Raw genomic sequence first — 20,230 nt, 5'->3', positions numbered from 1 at the left:
GATTGACTCCAAAGGATAATCAGTTGTTGGTGTACATCTAATCATCCCCTTTCCTAAAGTTTTATTAAAGTCCATTTAGTGGTTCATGAGATATTTTGCTAACAGACAAACAGGGCTAACTTCAGTAGCTACTGACAACATTTTTGGTAAAGGTCTTGTGTAATTTGTAGCACTGGAAGTATATATTGGGTTCACTCTCAACTAGTACCACAACACATTCTAGCTCAATATTTGTAAATTTGTGAGAGTTGTTGGCTTTTTTTTATTGTTTGCTAATGTCAATTAGCTGTGGCGTCCATCTTGAACCAGGTTAACGCCAAAAGTTAATCTGTTGTGGACGCGCATCCGATGGTTCCTTCCAGATCGTTTCACTAAAATCTGTCCATGGTATTTACAAGATCTTTAGCTAACACTACAGACAAACAAACAAAGCACCCACACCACACCGCACACACACAAGCAAAAACATTGTTGCCCGCCACAAAGGTGGATCGAAGCAGAATACCTAATAACTTGCACAGCTTATGCTGTCCCCCTGCAATTTTTCCAACATCGACTGAACTCAGAACAGAAAACCTAACGAGGTTGGAGGCAGCTCGCAGTAATGAATTTGTCATTCAGAAAACAAGCAGAAACATATTTTTCTCCCGAAACAATAGCACGAGTGGCAACACAATGGAGTTCAGCCACGTTCTGGCTGTGTGCTTTCTTTATTAGAGAGACAAAGAAAATCTCTCCCTTGTTGTTCCGGTTGAATTTCTGTCAGGGCTTCTTTGTTGTTCTCTCCTACACCGCAGCCCACAGCTGAAGGGGAACAAGTTCAGGCCCGTTCTCTGGTGGCTGTCAAAATGCATTTGACAAACTGTAAGAAAAGCCCAAACAGAGGCAGCGGCACATGGAGGGAGCTGAGGGAACTCAGCTGACTTCGAGCTGAGAATAGGTGATTATAAATAATTAGTTTGGAAAGGGGCCGCAAAGCTTTTAAAACAAGGACTTACTTCATTCTTGGTAAAAAAAAAAAAACTGATAGACTCTGAAGAAATCTGCGGGTTTACTACTAATTTGTCATTCAGCAAGGTAGGTGCTTTTTAAGCAAAAAAACGCTGCTGAAATTCATCTGTCACTGCTCAATTTTTCAGCAAATATCCGCCCCCCATCCCTGCCCAAATACCAGCAACCGCTCCAAACTTGCAGCAATTCTACTTTTCTTTAGTCCTTTCCCCCTGCGGGGCTAATAGCACAACCAGTGTCGAGAAAATGTTTAAAAGCAGAATAAGACGTTTTTACAAACGCTAATCTTAGTTGTCACTTTATCATGTAGAGCCTGTTTCATGTTTTACTTCAAACTGACAAGAGTCGGATTGCGGACCCGAAATTTCAACCCAAACACAGGAGTCGACAGTTAACTTGTCTTTATTGAACAGCGTGGAGAATGCTAAGCGTAGCAGGAGGGCCTCTGATCGCCGCACTGGGAAGAGACAAGATGGATTTGTTATCCTCACGTAAACCAGGAAGTAACCACAGACTGAGAAGGTTACACTGACCTGGATGATGGTGTGGGGAGAACCGAGACACGATCCTTGCAGGGTAGCGGCAGAACGAAGTCCAGGAACAGATGTGAGAACTAGCGTCTCCGAAAGGTAGGCCGCAGGAGCAGAACTTAAATCTTGGTCAGACAGGCGGGGGTCGAAGCCGGGAGATCCAGAGTCAAGCAACGGTACCAGTGGGGCAGGCGAGAAATCCAAATCCAGGTCACAGGCAGGGGTCGATGTCCAGAAATCCGAAAACCAGCAAGTATCCGACAGGGGCAAGGCNTGGGGAAAAATCNNAANGGCAAGAGCAGGGTCGAGGCACAAGAAGTCAGTCCGTGAACGCTGGAGAATTACTTGCTGTTGGGCTTTCATAATCTGGCACTGGAGGAGAGTAGAGACGGAGAATATATAGGGCCCAGCCCAGGTGTAGGGGAGGTAATTAACTGAGGACACAGGTGACGAGAATGATGATGATTAGCAAGAGACATGGCATGGCAAAACACAGGCAAGATTATCACACAAACATGACCTTGTCCACATGGTTGGATGTTTACTCATCCCAATTCCTGCAGCTGAAAACCTACTGAATGAAAGAGAGGCTTCATGCGCAGAGACTTGTGCTGCTGCTAATTCTGCTAGCCGGAGATCTTTATATTCCTTCTTTTTCAGCAGTCTGATGCATCATGTAGGGGGATTTATGTAATCCAAGCTTACCTGTGACCATAGTTTCCACTTTTACCTTTTTTTACTTTCTTTCCAGAATAAACTACGATGGCGGAAACAGATGCTAATGTCACTCTGAGGTTTTTTTTTCCCCCTTTCTTTCTTTTTTTCAGGAGGTGGATGGGTGATAGGTGTTGTGTCACAAAAAGCACCACAACTGAAAAAGCACCATTAGGAAACAAATTAGCAACACTACCAGGTGTAAAAAAGAAAAACAAACTAACCCTAACCGTTACACCTCAAATGAACACCATTTTATGAACTTTATTATACAGTCGTGGCCAAAGGTTTTGACACTGACGCAAATTTTGGTTTTCACAAAGTTTGCTGCCTCAGTTTTTATGGTGGCAATTTGTATTAACTCTAGATTGTGACGAGTAGTCAGATGAATTGCAAAGTCATTCCCTGCCATGAAAATGACCTTATCACAAAAATTACTGCATTACAGCCACTGCATTTCAGCCCAACAAAATGACCCACTAACATCATTTCAGTGATTATCTCATTAGCTCAGGATAAAAGGTTAATGTGGACAGGACAGCTGATATCACTCTGTCATGCTGATTAGACAAGCAGACTGATTGCTAAAAGGGTAGCAGTGCTTTTAAGTTTTTCTTCTGTTAACCGTGGTTACCTCCAAGGAAACGTGCAGTCATTGTTGCATTGCATCAGAAGGGTTTTACAGGCAAGGACATTGCTGCTTGTAAGACAGCACCCCAATACACCATTTATCGAATCATCAAGACCTTCAAGGAGATGGGGTTAGTTGCAATGAAGAAGGATTCAAGATGTCCAAGAAAGTCAAGCAAGTGTCAGGATCGTCTCCTAAAGAGGGTCCAGCTACGAGGTTGGGTCACCACCAATGCAGAGCTTGCTCAAGAATGGCAGAGTGCGTCCATCTGAATGCACAGTGAGACAAAGGCTTTTGGAGGATGGCTTGGTGTCAAGAAGGGCAGCAAAGAGGCCACTTTTCTCCAAGAAAATCATCAAGGATAGACTGACATTCTGCAGGAAGTATAGGGATTGGACTGCAGAGGACTGGGGTAAAGTTATTTTCTCTGACGAAGCTGGGAAAATGATTGACCTGAGAAGAAAAGGTGAGCGCTACCATGAGTCCTGTGTAATGCCAACAGTGAAGCATCCCGAGACCATTCACATGCAGGGGAGGGGAGTGGGTTCGCTCAAAATTCTGCCTAAGAACACTGCCATGAATAAGGAAAGGTCAGAAAGGTCATCCTCCAAGTGCAACTTCTCCCAACAATCCAGGAGCAATTTGGTGATGAACAATGTTTTTTCCAACATAATGGAGCACCGTGTCACATGGCAAAACTGATAACCAAGTGGCTCGGTCAACAAAAACACTGATATGTTGGGTCCATGGCATGGAAACTCACCAGATCTCAATCGAATTAAAAACATGCGCTTAAACCTCAAAAACAGGGTGGAAAACCAAAAACCCAGAAGCTCTGATCAATTCTAAGAATGGGTTGCCATCACTCAAGATTTTACCCAGAATTGAAGAAGTCTTATAGAAGAAGGGTCAACACTTTAAATATTAAGTCTTTGCTTAAACTGGATGTATTTGTCAATAAAAAGTAAAAAGTGCATGAAATGCTTATATTTGTACTTCATTATACTATATAACCATCTGACAAAAGGCTCCAAACTTTGAAAAAAACCAAAGATTCTGCCTTTCTCAAAACCTTTTGGCCACAACTACATACATAGAAATCTCTGGTTATTTGCAAGAGCAAACATCAATATCAGCAGCTAGCTGTTGCAGTCCCGGTGCACCCTTGGATGCTTCTGGATGGAGTATCATAATATTTCTGCAGGAATAGTCATGTATTGTGATAATGATGGTAGTGTAAAGGTTTGGAGCTGTTTGAAGATGGCAGCGATCCACTTTGGTCTTGGCTTCATTCGGACGAGCTATGACCTCGGCAACCTGGTCAGAATCAAACTTTATTTCATCAGACTGAGGTCTATCTGCAACAGCTTGGGTACTGTTTTAAAGCCTTCCACAGAATCCCACTTCGTCTATCCCTTTAACAAGTTACATTTTAATCTAGCTGGAAGCACTTCTCTCTTGGTCCTTTGTGACTCGCACTGTTTCAAAATTTAAACAAAACTGCAGGGTGAATCACACTTGAGACCACTCCAGAAAGCCTCAGTGCTCCACCGCAGGCTGAATGCATGAGCGAGCAGGACGATGGACAGACGCATGGCAGAGCAGAGATGGGACACAACAAGTGACAGAGGCAGAGGTTTAGGAACAGGAAAAAAAGAGCAAAAAGGAGGAATACAGAACCAATTAAATGCATATGCTTTATATACATTTTTTTCCTTTCCATTGTGTTCCTGGAGCATTCGATCGAAAGTGGGGAAAAAAAGAAGGATGACAAAACGAAGAAACGTTTGGACACTGAGGGATGGAGGGGAGAAAACGGTGAATATAAAAAACAGGCTATGAATAAGAGAGCGGTGAAGGCATTAGAAAGAAAAGATGGGATGAGACAGAGAACGATGGGGTGGTAAAATGTGTATTGAGAAACAGAAAGAAAGATGAATGGGATGCAAGACTGTAGAAGGAACCAAAAGCACAATATGCAGGCTGAAAGAGAGGAAAATTGATGGTTTGGGGAGGCAGGAGGGGGAGGGGGAGGGGGAAATTATGGCTGCGAGGAGACATTCGAGATGGAACTTGGAAGGAAAGGGAGAGAGGAAGTGAACGTTAGGAGAGAAAAAAGCGCGTGAAAAGAAAGACAGAGAGGAGTACGACTGTGTGAAGTGTAATCGCCTTCCTGTCGCTCGTCCACCTCAGTGTCACCTCTCTGCATTTCCCCCCACTCAGCACTCCTGTCTACTTGCCAATAATCTGTTTATGATGCTTGAGAGCGAACCACTAAGTCAAACACCGCAGACAGCGCATCTGACAGTGGAGGGAATTTATCTCTTTAGCTGCAGAGCTGTGGTTTTAGTGGTGGAACTAAAGTTTTGGGACTTTTGGCTTAAACAAAGCTGAACTTTTAACAACTGAGTAACAAAATGACCTCAGAGGAGTCATATAGTGCATCGTTTTTCTTCGCTTCTTCCCTCTTTAGAGATTAAAGACAAGATGGAGCCAAGAGATTATTGTTCTGCTTGGTAGAAAGATTGTAAATAAAATCTCCAATCCAGATTTTATGAGACCTTGTGGAAAGTTGGAGTATGGACAAAAGAGCAAGCAGTTAAACTTCGTAAAGGTCTGAGCTGCAGGGTGGAGCAGCTGATTAGTGCTGTGGCCTTGCAGCATAAGGTCCTTGAAACCCATCCAGGGCCTTCCTGCGTGGAGTTTGCATGCTTGTTCTTCACATCCAGGTACTTTGCTTTTCTCCCACAGTCCAAAAACGTATGTTAGGTTAACCGAAGACTCAAAGTTGACCCTGGACATGAGTGTGCATGGTTGCACATCTTTATGTAGCCCTATATGTAACCAGTGACCTAACCACCCAATGACTGTTTGGAGAAAGGCACCAGCTTCGGCGACCTTGATCAAGATCAAGCGCTTAAAGAAGACGAACGAACAGACCAACATTGGGCCGTTGCAGAAGATGCACTTCCTGTCTTTTTCTTGTACAAGCACATACAAGGTCTTTCATATGAACAAACTTCACGTCAAACTGAGATTTTCTCCCTTTAAACCTCCAATTCACAAGAGTTTTCTGTCTTTTCTTTCTTTACAAAATAACAGCGGTTAAGTTTACAAGGACAACAATTTAAACTACAACATATTTTAAAGACATTTTGATTGGTGCCCATGTAGCTACCATCCAAAATCCCACCATCTTCTTTGTAACCATGTAAACTGAGAAGAAATGCCAACATTTTGATGTATGGGCTGTACAGAGAACCAAGGTTAAAAGAAATGTTAACGGTGCTGCCAGTGGATCATTATAGTCACCATGGTAACCACACACCTGTGTCTGTCTCTCCCTGACTGCCAAGTTGATGACAGGCAGACAGAAACGGACTGAAAAGTAAGCCTCAGACAAAGAGCTGATGAGTGAAAACTACAAGTCAAGTTTAAAACAATTTTTTTAAAACTGTGAGCACTAAAGGACTGATGGTCACATATGAAATTTTATTGTTTCTACAGTGTTTTCTGTAGGAGATTTGGCAAGTTAAACAAAAAGACCCTAGTTTTCCAGTTTTGAAGTGCATATTTTGAGCTAAAGCATAATTGCAGTCTATGAAAGCTTGGGTGTGCACTCTCTGCATTCTGGGAAAATTTAATGGAAAACCGAAAGTTTTATAGCAGCGAGAGACACGCTGTGTGAAGAAAACAGAAAAGCCTACATTTGGTTGTATAATTTGTACATGTACCTAAAAGAAATGTGGGTTAGTGTGCAAAAAGTTTGAAAATTGTAGACAATTTTAAAGTCAGTGTGTGTGACATCATCAACTTTGATGAACATCCTGTGGAAAAATCTGTAAAAATCATAAAACTTAAACAGATTGAAAACCGAGTAAAAACTGATATCAAAATGATATCAAAATGCCTCTCCAGTCATAAAAAGTCCAACTTTATGTGCCCTGTTTAAACTTTGAATGATGTTTCTACTGTGAAACATGTCTGAGCTGCAGAGCTCCAAAGAGGGCTGGCTTTTCTCACGTGTTTGGCCAAAATTCCATAGATTATTTTTATTTTCTTGCAGCTTTTCTGCAGATTTTGTCTACAATGTGTGGCATATTGCTACAAAACGTCATACCCTGCTACTCCAAATCAAGCTGAACGTTTTGCTGTATAATTTGCCTGTAGTATTTTAAAGCTGTGTGGTGAGATATAGAACAAAACCTTTAAACATAATCCTAATGGGAGGCTTGAGCTGGTGTACATTTTAAGTCATCCAGCACATGGCAAATCCAAGCTTAAAAAAAAAAATTGGACTTCTACTGTGTAGCTGAACATACATCCAAATCTTTCACGAGATTCATATCTCCAATATCTGGTTGTGTGGATTTTGTTGTTTTTCCGCTGCTGTTCTTTTCAGCCCTGACTCTGCAGTAAAAGCAGTCGTGCGTGTCACAAAGTGCACATTTACGGGCTTCAGATCGAAAAATATACTGATAACTTAAAGTGACTATTAAGTAATCTAAGCGTAACCTTATTCGGGTTGAGGTGTGAAACTGTAAACCTGGTAATGGACATGAATGAGACCTTTTAGATGTCAGAGAGATAACTTTTGGAGAACACATTAGTGTTTGAGTTTGTTAAACGCAAATGTTTTAAGTAAAATGGTCACTGTTAGCATGACATTCCTAACTTGCTCTCTGTCTGGCAAATAGATCTCAGGTTAAAGGGGATGTTATTAGGTCTGATCAAACAATAAAATAGATCGATAGATGGATGGCTATTTTATTGCAGGAAATTGCAGTTCTGAAAATCACAGTTCTTTCTACATTGTTTTTAAAAATGCCTCCACCAAATGTGCCAACACTTCACAGCTGTAGGGACCCTTTTGAATAGATTCGGACCCCAGCCGTCAGCTCACTGACACCCCCATCTAAAGTACTGACCTCATATTACAACTACATGTAACAGTATTTGATATTATTTTAGTGATACTATTACTTTAGATGTGTCAGGGCGGAGATGAAGGGAATAAACCCTCTTGTAAAGTCTGTGGATTTGGTCCACAGGGAGCAGACAGATGAAGATGAGACATGCCTCACTAACTTCTGGGCAGGTTTCCTAATAACACACTAAGCTGCTGATCCTCGCTGATAGCAAACAGGGAAAATGGGAGGAAGGTTTCCTGGTTGAACATTGCGACAGTTTGGGCGGATGAAAGAGACGATTGAGGCAGGATGCATGATTTCTGCTGTTATGTATGAAGATTTCTTTGAACTGGTGTACGCAGGTGACCTAAATACCTTTGAGGGTAAATTGATCTGGGGCTTGTTGTTTCACTGTCACAGGAATAAGACGGGCATCCTGGGCTGGAGGAGCGAGAAGACGGAGATTGTGAATGGATATGAAGCCAAGGTAGGGTGCCAGCAGCTCAGATAGCTCACCAAATCTTCACAAAAACCAAAGGTGTCTAAAGTTAGTCTGATATGGTGCTGTAGCTTTTCAGTCTTCCAGGACATGGCAATCCGAAGAGTTTCTTTCTTTTTAAAGCAACTGGACTTCTTTTCCTGTTTTTTTAAGACGGTTAACAGCTCATCTGAAGAGTTTTCTCAATTTAAAGTGAAAAGAGTGAAGTTAGAGGTTTTTAAAACAGCAATGAGGCGTTATCCACAAGGACAAGGCCGTTTTAAAAAGATCGTTCTACACACTGCATGAAAATGACCCAAAGTGCTGTAGTACCAGTGCCAGGCCTGTTTGAGGCGCTGTGACAATCCTATGAAAATTCACCAGAAACAGGAAACAAGGTGTGGAGCATGCCCCTGGGGTCGTAGGTTAGATTAGTGGGGTCTACTTGAAACTGCAAAGGTGACGTTCTAAATTTATTTCTTTTCCAAACTAGTTTTCATAAAAATACCAATTTGGGGCTCCTAAAATGCCATTTTTTTATGTGGACTCAAGAAAACCTTCATAAATGCTGTCTAGTTGAAGCCTGAGCCCTGTCCTCAGGAAAACAACAGATTGTTTTAGAGAGGTGTGAAAGACGTGATGCTGGTCAGACGAAAAAAGATCAACATTAAGCAGAGGAAGAGGTCACAGCTTTTTGCCTTTTTGGCACAGTTTTGAATCCAATCTCCATTCATTTTCACGCTTAATTTGCAACGTCTCTCATCGGGACCAGGCCACAGCGACCCTCAGGGAGAGTGATTTGCATGTGGGTTCATCTTCGGTGAAAAACCACTGCAGTTTTAAAAGTGGTCCAGTTGTTTTCAAAATAAAAAATAAGTGAACTCTTAGGATTGCTCAGTCTGATATGTTCTGAAAGCTTATTTGAATTTAAGTGTTTTAAACAGGAGTTCTTTACCAATTCCCACGATCTGATTAAAGCTCATAAAAGACCAAATGGGCTCAACAATAAAGACAAAACAAAGGTGTTACCTCAAACCTGTTTGTTTACCTGACCGCCTGGGAGAGATTCAGACAAGTACCAGAAGTCCAGGCCCGTCTGCCCTCGTTACTTTAAAAGCATTTAGGTTATACAGTAAAGTGCAGATTTTTAAAACACATCTTTTTTAACTTTTATCTTTCTGGAGTCACGACAGACAAGCTGATCCACTCTGGGTGTTTTGAGTCTCCAGTTTGAGCTCACAATCAGCAGCCTTTTCAATAATTTAGTTTGAGCTTCATTTTTATGCTCACTGGTGATGAACGCTTGTGTTCTGACACAAAATGTAAAATGTTGTTCTGCAGACTCGCATTCGGTAGTGTAATAAAACCCAAAACGCATGATTGGAGTCTGATTTTGAGTGGTGTTTTGTACATTTTTGATGAGTGGCAACAGAAGGAATAGAAAAATACAACAGCAACAACATGTTTTTGCAATTACAGCTTTGATTTGTTTAATAAAAAGTTAAATATCGCCCCTCAGGTGTACGCAGCGTCCAATGTTGAGCTGATCACCAGGACCAGGACGGATCACCTGACGGATCAGAACAAGAACAAGACAAAAGGTAATCCTGATTGGTTCCCGGGCTACACTGGAGCTCTACGTGTCAAGTCAAGCTTTTCATCCCCGCCGAGTTGTTGCGTCGTAGCATAACCTGTCTGATGATGGCTCTGTCTCGTTCTTCCGGTTCGGATCATAAGTCAAACAGGATTAGCAGGCTTGCCTCCTTGGATTGTGGTTGTCAGCAGAGATCAACCATCAGCCCGTCTCCTGAACGATGAGATCACAGATCCGGTCTCTCAGGTCACAGTCTCCATCTGCGCTGACATCTACACACACTGACTCCTGAACCAGCGACTCCATACGCTTCCCTTCTCTTCTCTTTATGTAACTTTTTATCATTCAACACAGAAAATACATTAATACATAATGTGCTAAAATCTTCCACCACTCATCACTTCTTTAGATTTTTTTTTCCCGTCTTTTAAAATGGTCTCGAACAGCAGTTTTTCAGGTTTTTTAACGTTGTTCTTTCAACATTACCTGTTTTATAGTTTTATCAGCAGCCTTATGACTAAAAATGCTCACAACGAATGAGTGGTTGTAGTGAACAGATTCGACTTAGATGACAAAAACGCAAATGAACACTTTATATCAGGGATGTCAAACCCAGTGACACAAGGGGGCCAAAATTAAAAATTTGGTCCTAGCCAAGGGCCAATCACAATCAATATTTATTAAAAATTACATAAATTAACCTTGGTTTTAGATGTATTATGTCAAATCATTCATATAGAAATATCAGTTACCTTTTCCCAGTTACAGATTATGCAAAATTTAGAGCAAAAATGCTTTAATGAACACAGACAAATAGATCAAACTTCAAAAAGCACATCATTAGCAGTCATTTCTTACACCTCACTCAGCTTTTAAATTATTTTTTTAACATTAAAACTGATTTTTAAAAAAGCCATCAACAAAAACCTGATCATACAGAAATTAAAACTTTATATTGTTGGCTTCTAAGTCACTGTCAAGAGAAAACGTCCCTATTTAGGCTCAGTTTTTTTAAGCAAAATAAGAATCAGAGACTGGATCTGTCCCAGACTGGAGGGCCAGACCTGATGAAATCTAAACGTTATCTTGGGGGCCGGATGAAATGTTACAGAGGGCCGGATCTGGCCCGCGGTCTTTGAGTTTGACACGTGTGCTTTAAATCTTCAAATATTACAACAGTGGTGGATCAAGGATTTTTTTAAGTAAGGTCCAGGTTTATAAAAGAGGAGCAAAGTATGCGTCCCTGTTTTACGAGACATTCAGAAGTTCTTGTGATACTTGGGAATGCACTGTTAGCTCAAGTTAATTTGTGTCTTAGAGAAAACCCTATTTTGGCTCATAGTAGTACACGTTTAACAACCAAATTTGATATTTTTATTTATTTTATTATATTAATTCCCACAAAATATCAATACAGCATCAGTACAGGTGAGAAAAAAATGTTTATTAGGCATTAGTTTGCAAAGTGTCATTGTGAGTTGAAGCCAACCTGCCGTTGTTACGCCTCTGAGCCGTCGTGTAAGGCCGTGACAGAGCCACAACAATCAATACATGAAAGGATAAGCTGCCATTGTGGCAATTTAAGGCAATTTAATTTGAGGCTTTAAGCGATGTAGTGATGGCAGATGGTCTGTCGTGTCGGCTCACTGTGGGATTTAGAATGAGGGGACGTCTGACACACTGTTTATGTGAAGAGCTCCACATTAATGCCGCCGAGTTTCACTCAGCACCTCCTTTGGTGCCGGCTTCATTGACAAAATGGAACGCTCTGTTGGGGATTTATAAACAACCAGAGTTCTCTTAGCGAGGAATTCTTTTTTGCAGCCATATTGTAGGTCTGTTTTGTGAAAGAAGCTCTTATCTCATCGGGCTGCAATTGTTGGCGACTAGTAGGAGACACAAAAGTGAGGGAAAATACTCCGATGTTCACTTGGAATCCCACTGAACTGACACGTTTGTGTAGATCATATGGATGCTGCATGGATGTCGCATTAACTCCCAGCAAAATTTGGGCTGAAAATCTTCAGGAGGATGCATAGCTAATTGCAAAATTGACATTTATGAGAATGTCTTGCAACAGTGGTGCGATTATTACGTGTGGCAATTGAGAAATCCGGGCCATACAAATACAGTCCAGCAATCATTTTGTCATCAGACTTAAAGCGGTATGGACCTCAGGGAAGAAGTGCAGGAGCTGCTGGGTGAAGAAATTGAGAACTCTTGCAAACATTTTGTTACATTTTGGAAAAAGACCCTTATGAATTTACAGATCTTGGCCAACAGATGCAACCCAGTGAGATACTTGCTTTAGCACTTCAGTGGCCAATGGTATTTCAGGAGAGGGTCAAGTTATATAAAGATTTATTTTATTATTTTGTTTATGTTTTTGATTATTAGAATAAAAATTGCACCTCTAATCAGTCGCTCCAATTTAGTAACTGATTTCTGTCACTATTTTGTCTTAAGTGAATAATATAACATTTCTCACCTCAAAGATAGAAAGAAATCTCTATAAAATGATCTCCTTTTAAATTAGGGGTGATCTCAAAGTTAATTTAAGCCTCAAGCGTCCCCCGAATGCGTTCGAGCGTCCCACCTTCACTCTGCCTCCCCCCAGGCCCTCCACCCTTTTTACAGAAAAGTGCTGNCCCCCCCCCCCCCCCCCCCTTTGTTGCCATGGATACCTCGGTGAAAACAAGGACGGAGAAGGAAGAGTCGGGGAGCACGAAGGGCACGACTTCGGATTAAAAATGCAGCACAAACTTGCAGAAGTGCTGACGTCTGACTTGCTGGGTGCAGTTTGAGAATGTGCGCTCTCCACATTTTCCCATCGATCGAGAGGGAGTTCTCGACATTTTGCAAAAGCGAAGTGTCGAGGCAACGACTAAGCATGCTTCTCTGGGAAGAAAGTCGGCGAGGCTAAGAATCTTCCAATTAGTGTTTTGCGTCTCCGTTTGTCCTCTAAACCTCACGAGGTCAGACAGGAAGAGCAGGGAGAGAGTATTTGTCAGCAAACGAATGGACCAGGCGGGGTCAGAGGAGCCGTTTAACGCCAGAAAACACGCAGACAGTTGCGAGGACAAAGGGACCTCGGCTACAATTAAAGGTCTAGAGTTTCCTGAAGGGATGGTTATCGCCCGCGGCCTTTCATGGCAGGAGTTTTAAACAAAAATCGTCTTTTTATGATGAGAAGGGACGTAGTTATGGCTGTTTCTGCGCCGTGTGATTTTGGGAAATCTTGTGAGATGTGTTGGTCAACTTGTGTAAAATTGAGATAGTTATAGCTATTTTTAGGTTGGTTAATATAATTAGGTGGGATGGCCAACTTGAATTAGGTAACTCCAAAAGTTAATGATCTGAAAATGTTAATTCAATACTTACTTTCACTAAATTTTGTGCAGTAGTTTGGGAGATATTTTGCTAACAGACAGGCAGTTTTGTCTCTAGGAGGTAATACTCAAGTTTTAAGTAATGATGCTGTGCACAGAATATGTGCTACTACCACACCATATTTGAGCTCATTATATGTGAAACGACTGAGGTATAGATATTTTTGGGTTTGAAAAGGTTGCTTAGCTGTGGCAGCCATCTTGAATGGAGCTGACTCCAAATGTTAATCAGTTGTTGTTTTATATCCAAGTTTCATTAACTTCTACCCAGTGGGTCATGAGCTATTTTGGTAACGCTACAGACCGACAAACACACAAACACGGGCAAAAACATTATCGCCACTTTGCCTTTGGTGTCGGGTGATAATTATATTAAAGAGGGGATGAAGTCATGTCACCAGGACTGATTTTATGTGACATATAGCACAAAGACATGTTTTTTTTAGCTAAAATAACAGGAAAATCTTATTTATTACATGACAGAACAGAATGGAGGAGCGTAACCTGTAGGGCACAGAAAGTTAGTCTGATTACTGATCAGAATTTAATGAAAACTTTTTATCTTTTTCATAAAACTGAAAAAATGATAAATGTGTCAGGGCGACTGGGGAAAGCAGGCAACTTCATCCTCCCTTTTATTGTGTTGAGCTTAGCTTAAACATCTTCTGAAGATGATATTTGAAAGGAAGTCCACTTTTTGCTGTGCTGCTTAAAAGCATCTTTGTGGCATCCAGATGAGAAAAGTGCATCACGAAAAGCTTCGACTTAGTGCAGCGAGGTTTTATGTACAAACCATTATGGAGCGAAGCAACCCTGTGGGCAGCTGCAGAGGGCATAATGAAGCCGTGTTTGTTTACAGCGCAGTTAGCTGGCGTCTGGAGCGTCAAACTGATGTGACAGCCCGACTTTCTGTGTGCAGCCTGTTTAACCCGTTTCTGTTGTGGCTCGGAGCAGGTGGCAGGACTCCGCTGCAGAACTTCCTCGGGATCGCTGAGCAGCACATGGGCCCAAACAACGGGGTGAGTGAGACGTGCGCGTCGTACTGTGATTGTCCTAGATGAACATTTACTGAGAGAATGCACTGATCACTCGCCGCCCTGCATGCCAAAGTTTTAAACAAAGATCTTATGTGATCTGTTAGGACTCAGACTATGTCTTGGGGATAACTCTTAGCTACTATCTCAACCAAAGTCTACCTCAAAATCTGTAAAATTGAATACATTATAGCCATGTTTGTGTTTGTTATTTTTAATTAGCTGTGTCAACCATCCTGAACTGGGTTGGCTCCAAAAGCTTATCAGCTGTAGATCCACATGTATTTTCTGAGTTTCATTAAAATCTGTCCAATGGTTTATGAGATATTTTGCAAACAAATAGGCTTTACTTCAACAGTTACTGCCATTGTTTTAAATACAGATCTTGTGGGATCCATTAGCACTTAAAAGTATGTGTTTAGAATGACTCTTAGCTACTTTCACCCCAGAGTTTACCTTTGTAGATGTACATCCAGTGATCACTTTCTGAGAGTTTCATTGAAGTGATTCATGAGAAGAGCATCTGTGCAGCCATTTTCTCTCCCGTTCTTAGGCTCCATCCTGCTCTCAAACATTGATTGTGTCTTTTTAATCTGTTTGGGTTGGCGAACATGTATACAACTCACACCTCCTTCCTTATCCTCTCTACACCTGCCCCCTACTCTTTCTTACTGTTACTCCTTTTTCACTCGGTCTTCTTCTTTAATGCCTCTAAAAAAGCAGATTATCCCCGCCCCCAGTTTGATGTTGCAGATATTTGGTGCAACTGAAAGTCTCTCATGCAGATCAGACTTTGTCAGGCCCGGTTTTTAAAGAGGAAACAAAGTCATTGTTGAAAGACTAAGCCGTCCAATGATTGGCTGACATGAGAAACTGCTTTGCTCCAAACTTTTAGCTTCACCGAGAAAACTTTTATTGAGCTGCCGCAAATGTCACATCAATGGCTCACAAGAAGGTTCAATATGCCTTCTCAGAATTATTGCTTTTTTTTTTGAATGAGCTGAAGAGAGGTTGATCTTTAAAAGAAATATAAAGTTAGGGATCAGACACTGGTTTCAACATTTAGGCAGGATCATTATTTTATCTTGATTTTGTTCATTTTTTACATCAATTCAAAGAACGAAGAGGAGATGTGCACAATCTAGGGAGACATTTTTCTGTTTGTCACAGTAACCCGTCCTTAACAACAGTGTCTACTGTAAATTTGACCTAAAAAGAAGACCCAGCTTGTTGATTTTTAACAATTCATTGCTAAAGTAATGTCGAGCCGAACACCCCAGGGATGAGACAGGTCCAAACGGTACAATATCTGACTTCAGATTGTCAGAGAGTGCTCATTTGAGCAAAGCTTATCATTAAGACAGAACAACACCACCAGTCTTGTCGTAACTGGAAGGCCTGACCACTTAAAGGGCAGCGAGACCTAACATTAAACTGTGACCAGAAATGCCCTTTACCGGACAATTCTGTTCCACCTAATGAGGACATCTCAGAGAGCCTACCAGTGTCTTTCTCAGGGAATCTTGTTTTTCTTCAACAACAAAATGTAATCGTTCTGATGTATGAACTGTGTCAGTAGAAAGAGAGCCAAGAGCAATAGAAACAATAAAGCTGCTGACAAAGGCTCATTCGTGTCACTATGGTAACCACACACCTGTGTCTCTCACTCCCGGAGAGCACTCTTAATGCCAGGGAGACAGAAACAGAACAGAAAGCAGGCCTCAAATAAACACTCTCAATAAACAGACTAGATTTGTTAGGTTTGAAGAGCTCAAATAAAATAGAAGTTAATGAGGGTTTGGATGTGCATACTTTGCACTTTCTTTTTAGAGAAAACCATAAGTCCTTTAGCAGTGAGTCACACCACGTGAAAGAAGACAAAAAGGCTTGTGTTTTGATGTATAAACTGTATAGATGGTGTAAAGATTGTGGAGTTAGGTAGAGTTTGTTTTTCAAAAGAAATTGGAAAGTTCAGACCAGGGGTGGCCAATCCTGGTCCTCAAGGGCCACCATTCTGCATGTTTTCCTTGTTTCTCTGCTCCAACACACCTGATTCAGTGGTTAAATCACCTCTTCCTGTTCTACAGAAGCCTGTTACCCATTGAGTCGAATCATGTTCTGTGGTAAAATCTTAAAAACATCAAAAACCTTCAACTACAATTGTGTCAAAGTATCAACATGCCAGTTCAGTCATGTAAAAATCCAACTTTCTGTGACCTGTTTAAGTGCTGAATCATGGTTTCATTGTGAAGTGTGACCTGCAGCCAAGTGGTCCCATCCGGAGGTCACAGAAGTGTTCATTATGTTCTAATTTGTATTCTTGTTTTGGTTGCCATCACTGCCAAAAAAAGCGGCTTCACAAAAATAGGATGTTGGAGATGGAAGTAGGATCTTCACTTGACTTTAATCCAGAACGTAAAGAGCCTGAAACATACTTTTCAGGTCATGATCATTTATCATCTCTAGCAGTTCATCTTCCCTCATGAACAAATTCTGCTCAACAGACTTGTTCACAAATGGGCCGCAGAGCCTTCCTGGATCGGCGGTCTTTTGTGGTCGGGAAGTAATTCTCAGACTCTCGATACCAGAGACAGGAGATATTGCATACAGAGAATGAAGGTCCAGGCTCAGTCGCTTCCAAGAATTCCCGTCAAACTTTTTTGCCACTTTATCTGCCAGCTCCAAGGCAGTTACTGTTCAATGAAGTGACAGATTGAGTTTGTTGAGCAGGTTCAATGTGTCATGCACGGAAAGAAGCTCCAAGATCACTGTGTTCAACGTATGATCCCTGCCAAATTGTGTTTTACTAGGAGCTTGCTTTGGCTTTGCTTTCAGGCACCTTCCATGTGCGCAAATATGGATTCTTTATCAATTTTTGATGCCCAGACGTTTGGGCGCCACTGTAGGCAAATACTTTTTTTTTTTTTTCCCAAAACCAGAGATTAGCGATCAAAATAAGATGGAAAAGCCTGAAATCGGAATTATGTGGATTTGGAGTTATCGGCACTGATTAACTAGAACATTTCTTAAGAAATGTCGATGGGTGCCAATGCAGCAGCTGCCCAAAAGTCCAACATAGCTTCATAATAATCTAAGATGAGAAAACATGCATGAGACATGTGAAAAGAACCAAGATAAGAAGAAATGTTAAAGCCCCGAGCAGTGGCTCATCGGGGTCACCACGGTAACCACACATCTATGTCTCTCACTCCCTGACTGCCAGGTTAATGACAGGCAGACAGAAACAGACTGGGTGGGGAAAAAAGGCTCAAACAGACAGCAACTGTGCAAAAGCAAGATGTCAGATTTTAAGAAAATCTTAACTCACTCTGATGGTCACACATTTGAATTTTTATGTTTCTGCTGTGTTTTATGTAAGAGATATGACAAGTTAAGAAGACCCTTTATTTCCAGTTTTGAAGAGAATATGTTGAGTTTAAATATAATTGAATCTGTGAAAGGTTGAGTGGGCACTCTCTGCACTCCTTCTAGGGGGACTTGAGACCAAACCTCAAGTCCCATAGCAGTGAGAGACACACGGGGTGAAGGAAGACAAAAATATCTTTATCTTGATGCATAATTTGTATATGTACCAAAAAGAGTTGTGGAAGTAAAAAGAGTTTGTTTGCAAAAGAAAACAAAAATTAGGAAGTTCAAAAGTTAGCCACTTGAACCTTCTGTGGAAAAATCTGTAAAAACCATAAAACTTAAACTCTGTTTGTGTAAAAACTCAAAAAAATATCAAAAATATCAGTTCAGATGTATAAAGTCCAACCTTATTTGACCTGTTTAAGCTTTAATTTGTGTTTTTTATTGTGAAGTATGCCTGAGCTATAGAGCTCCAAAGATGGCTGCATTGTCTCATGTGTTTTTGCCAAAATTCCATTGATCTCTAGTAATTTTTGTTTTGTTGTTATATTTTTTAACAAATTTTATCAATGTTGTGCGACGTACTGCTGTCAGAAGCCATCTCAAACTAATAATAACTGAGCAGAACATTGCTGTGTATAATTTGAGCGCACAACAAGACTCAGAACAGTTTTTATTTCTTTTTTTTTAACCTAATTGTAATAAGAGCACATCAACGATTCTGCACCGGCACCCTTAAATAATTCTTTGTTGTTATGCAGACATTCATTATTCATTCATTGTTTACTTCCCCCCAGGCTCTGGTGACTCAGATGTCGACCCCGGCGGTGACGAACCCTGCGGCGCTGACGGCCGAGGAATACTTCAACCCTGGCACCCTCCAGACTCTGAGGGACATCGGCCACCCGTGCCAGCTCACCACCAAGACCCAGAGGTGACTCGGGCGTACCGGGGAGCCCCCTTCAAACTCGTGGCGAAGTGTCGGAGCTGACAGACTGACGGGTGTGGAATAGTCGGCATAAAATCCGCGAGCCGTGGCAGCGGACCGCAGCGCTCCCGAGGTTGAACGGCGCACAACTGAAGGGGCGACAAACACGTATTTGTGCGCGCCAGAGTTGAAGGCTTTTACAAAGCCGGCGCAGTGGAGCGTTTAGATCTCTGCAGTCTGCCACACAGCTCAAGACGGATGAGTCATAGCACTTTATTTTCAAGCCAGTACATCTAAAACACAAAACGTGAAATAAAGAAAGCCTGCAGAGACCCACAGGAGGAGAAGTGACAAAATATTGTAGTGATAAAGACCTAGCATTCCTTCAGGAAATGCACATCATGTCAGAGTTTCAGACTGAGATCATCTTATGTTTAGAAATTACAGAGTTGAAGCCGTTTTGGTCAAACCTTGAAAATAATGTTATGCACAATCGCATGCAATATCACGAGATGTTACATTTAAAGGATGTATCAAGGCTGACTGTTGTTGCTTTTTGCCTTTCAGCAGCAAGCAGTATTAATAAGAGAAGTCTAGCGTCCAAAAATGAACCGAAACAATAAGTTAAAGCATTAATGAGTGTCTGAGCAGCTGCACTGCGTCTCATCAGCCTGTCAGATGATCGTCTGTCCAGTCTTCCACCGACTGTTGATCTGTTTGTCCTTTTCGCTCATCATTTCCATCATCGTCAGCCTGTAAATAAAAAGCGACAGGACATGATGAGGAGGAATTCATGGAGGAGGCAGCGCTGCCTCTCAGTCTTGTGTTCATTATCGCACAAATTAGAGGATAACAATTGATCATCCCGGGGAAGATGAGTCAGCAGCTTGTGAACAGGCGCTGTTAGCTGACGTGATCGATGTCTTTTTTGTTCCTCTGTCCAAGGAACTGTCTGACCGAGGGTGCAAATGGTTTTAATTATGCTCAAGTTAAAGACGGGCGACGTTCGGCCACGTGCTCGCTCTCTGTTGCTGGTCGCCATGCGTCTCCACTCTGTGTGTTTTTGCTTCCAGGTTCAAAGCCAAGTTGTGGTTGTGCGAGTCCCATCCTCTGTCCCTGGCAGAACAAGTGGTGCCCATCATCGACCTCATGGCCATCTCCAACGCGCTGTTCGCCAAGCTGCGCGACTTCATCACTCTGCGGCTGCCGCCCGGCTTCCCCATCAAGATCGGTGAGCCGTGAGACAAACGATCGGGGTTGAGTTGACTGCCTAACCAGACAGGATGACAAGAGAAGGAAAATTTAACGAGGAAAAATATCACAGTTTCTGTGAAAACGGCTGAGTGCTGAATGACTTTGCTGAGAGAGTTAATTAACTGAAATGCTAAAGTTCACACAAAAAAATTAGCAAAAAGAAGGACTAAAAGCTAAAATTAGCAAACCTGTAGCTAAATGTAAATGTAGAAAATCCGTAGCTAAAAGTTAAATTAGCAAGATTCTAGCTAAAAGCTAAAATTTGCAAAACTGCAAATAAAAGCTGCAGTTAGAAAAACAGTAGCTAAACGCTATATGTAGCAAGACCATATCTTAAAAGCTAAAATTAGCAGAACTGGGACTGCAAACTAAAAAAAAAAAAAAAAAA

At 41.6% G+C, this 20,230-nt stretch overlaps 1 protein-coding gene and 1 long non-coding RNA gene across 3 annotated transcripts in view; one reads left to right on the top strand and one right to left on the bottom strand.

Moving 5' to 3' along the window:
- ankrd13b (ankyrin repeat domain 13B) overlaps nucleotides 1-20,230 on the top strand; it is a 62,056-nt gene that overhangs the window by 28,528 nt on the left and 13,298 nt on the right. For both annotated transcript variants that reach the window (XM_017434373.3, XM_017434375.3), the window contains exons 7-11: nucleotides 8,217-8,283; nucleotides 9,794-9,875; nucleotides 14,212-14,276; nucleotides 18,458-18,594; nucleotides 19,662-19,819. In XM_017434373.3, coding sequence (XP_017289862.1) covers nucleotides 8,217-8,283; nucleotides 9,794-9,875; nucleotides 14,212-14,276; nucleotides 18,458-18,594; nucleotides 19,662-19,819 — 509 coding nt within the window. The remainder of the gene's footprint in view (nucleotides 1-8,216; nucleotides 8,284-9,793; nucleotides 9,876-14,211; nucleotides 14,277-18,457; nucleotides 18,595-19,661; nucleotides 19,820-20,230) is intronic.
- On the bottom strand, nucleotides 1,396-1,821 carry LOC112451298. Its single transcript, XR_003040093.2, has 2 exons — nucleotides 1,545-1,821; nucleotides 1,396-1,468 (listed from the first exon to the last, which is right to left on the bottom strand). It is a non-coding gene; the product is annotated as an uncharacterized LOC112451298 (long non-coding RNA).

The sequence above is a fragment of the Kryptolebias marmoratus genome, linkage group LG2 (genome assembly GCF_001649575.2).
Source record: "Kryptolebias marmoratus isolate JLee-2015 linkage group LG2, ASM164957v2, whole genome shotgun sequence".
Taxonomy (NCBI): domain Eukaryota; kingdom Metazoa; phylum Chordata; class Actinopteri; order Cyprinodontiformes; family Rivulidae; genus Kryptolebias; species Kryptolebias marmoratus.
Note: the sequence above shows the minus strand (reverse complement) of the source record. Positions and strands in the feature narration are given on the sequence as shown.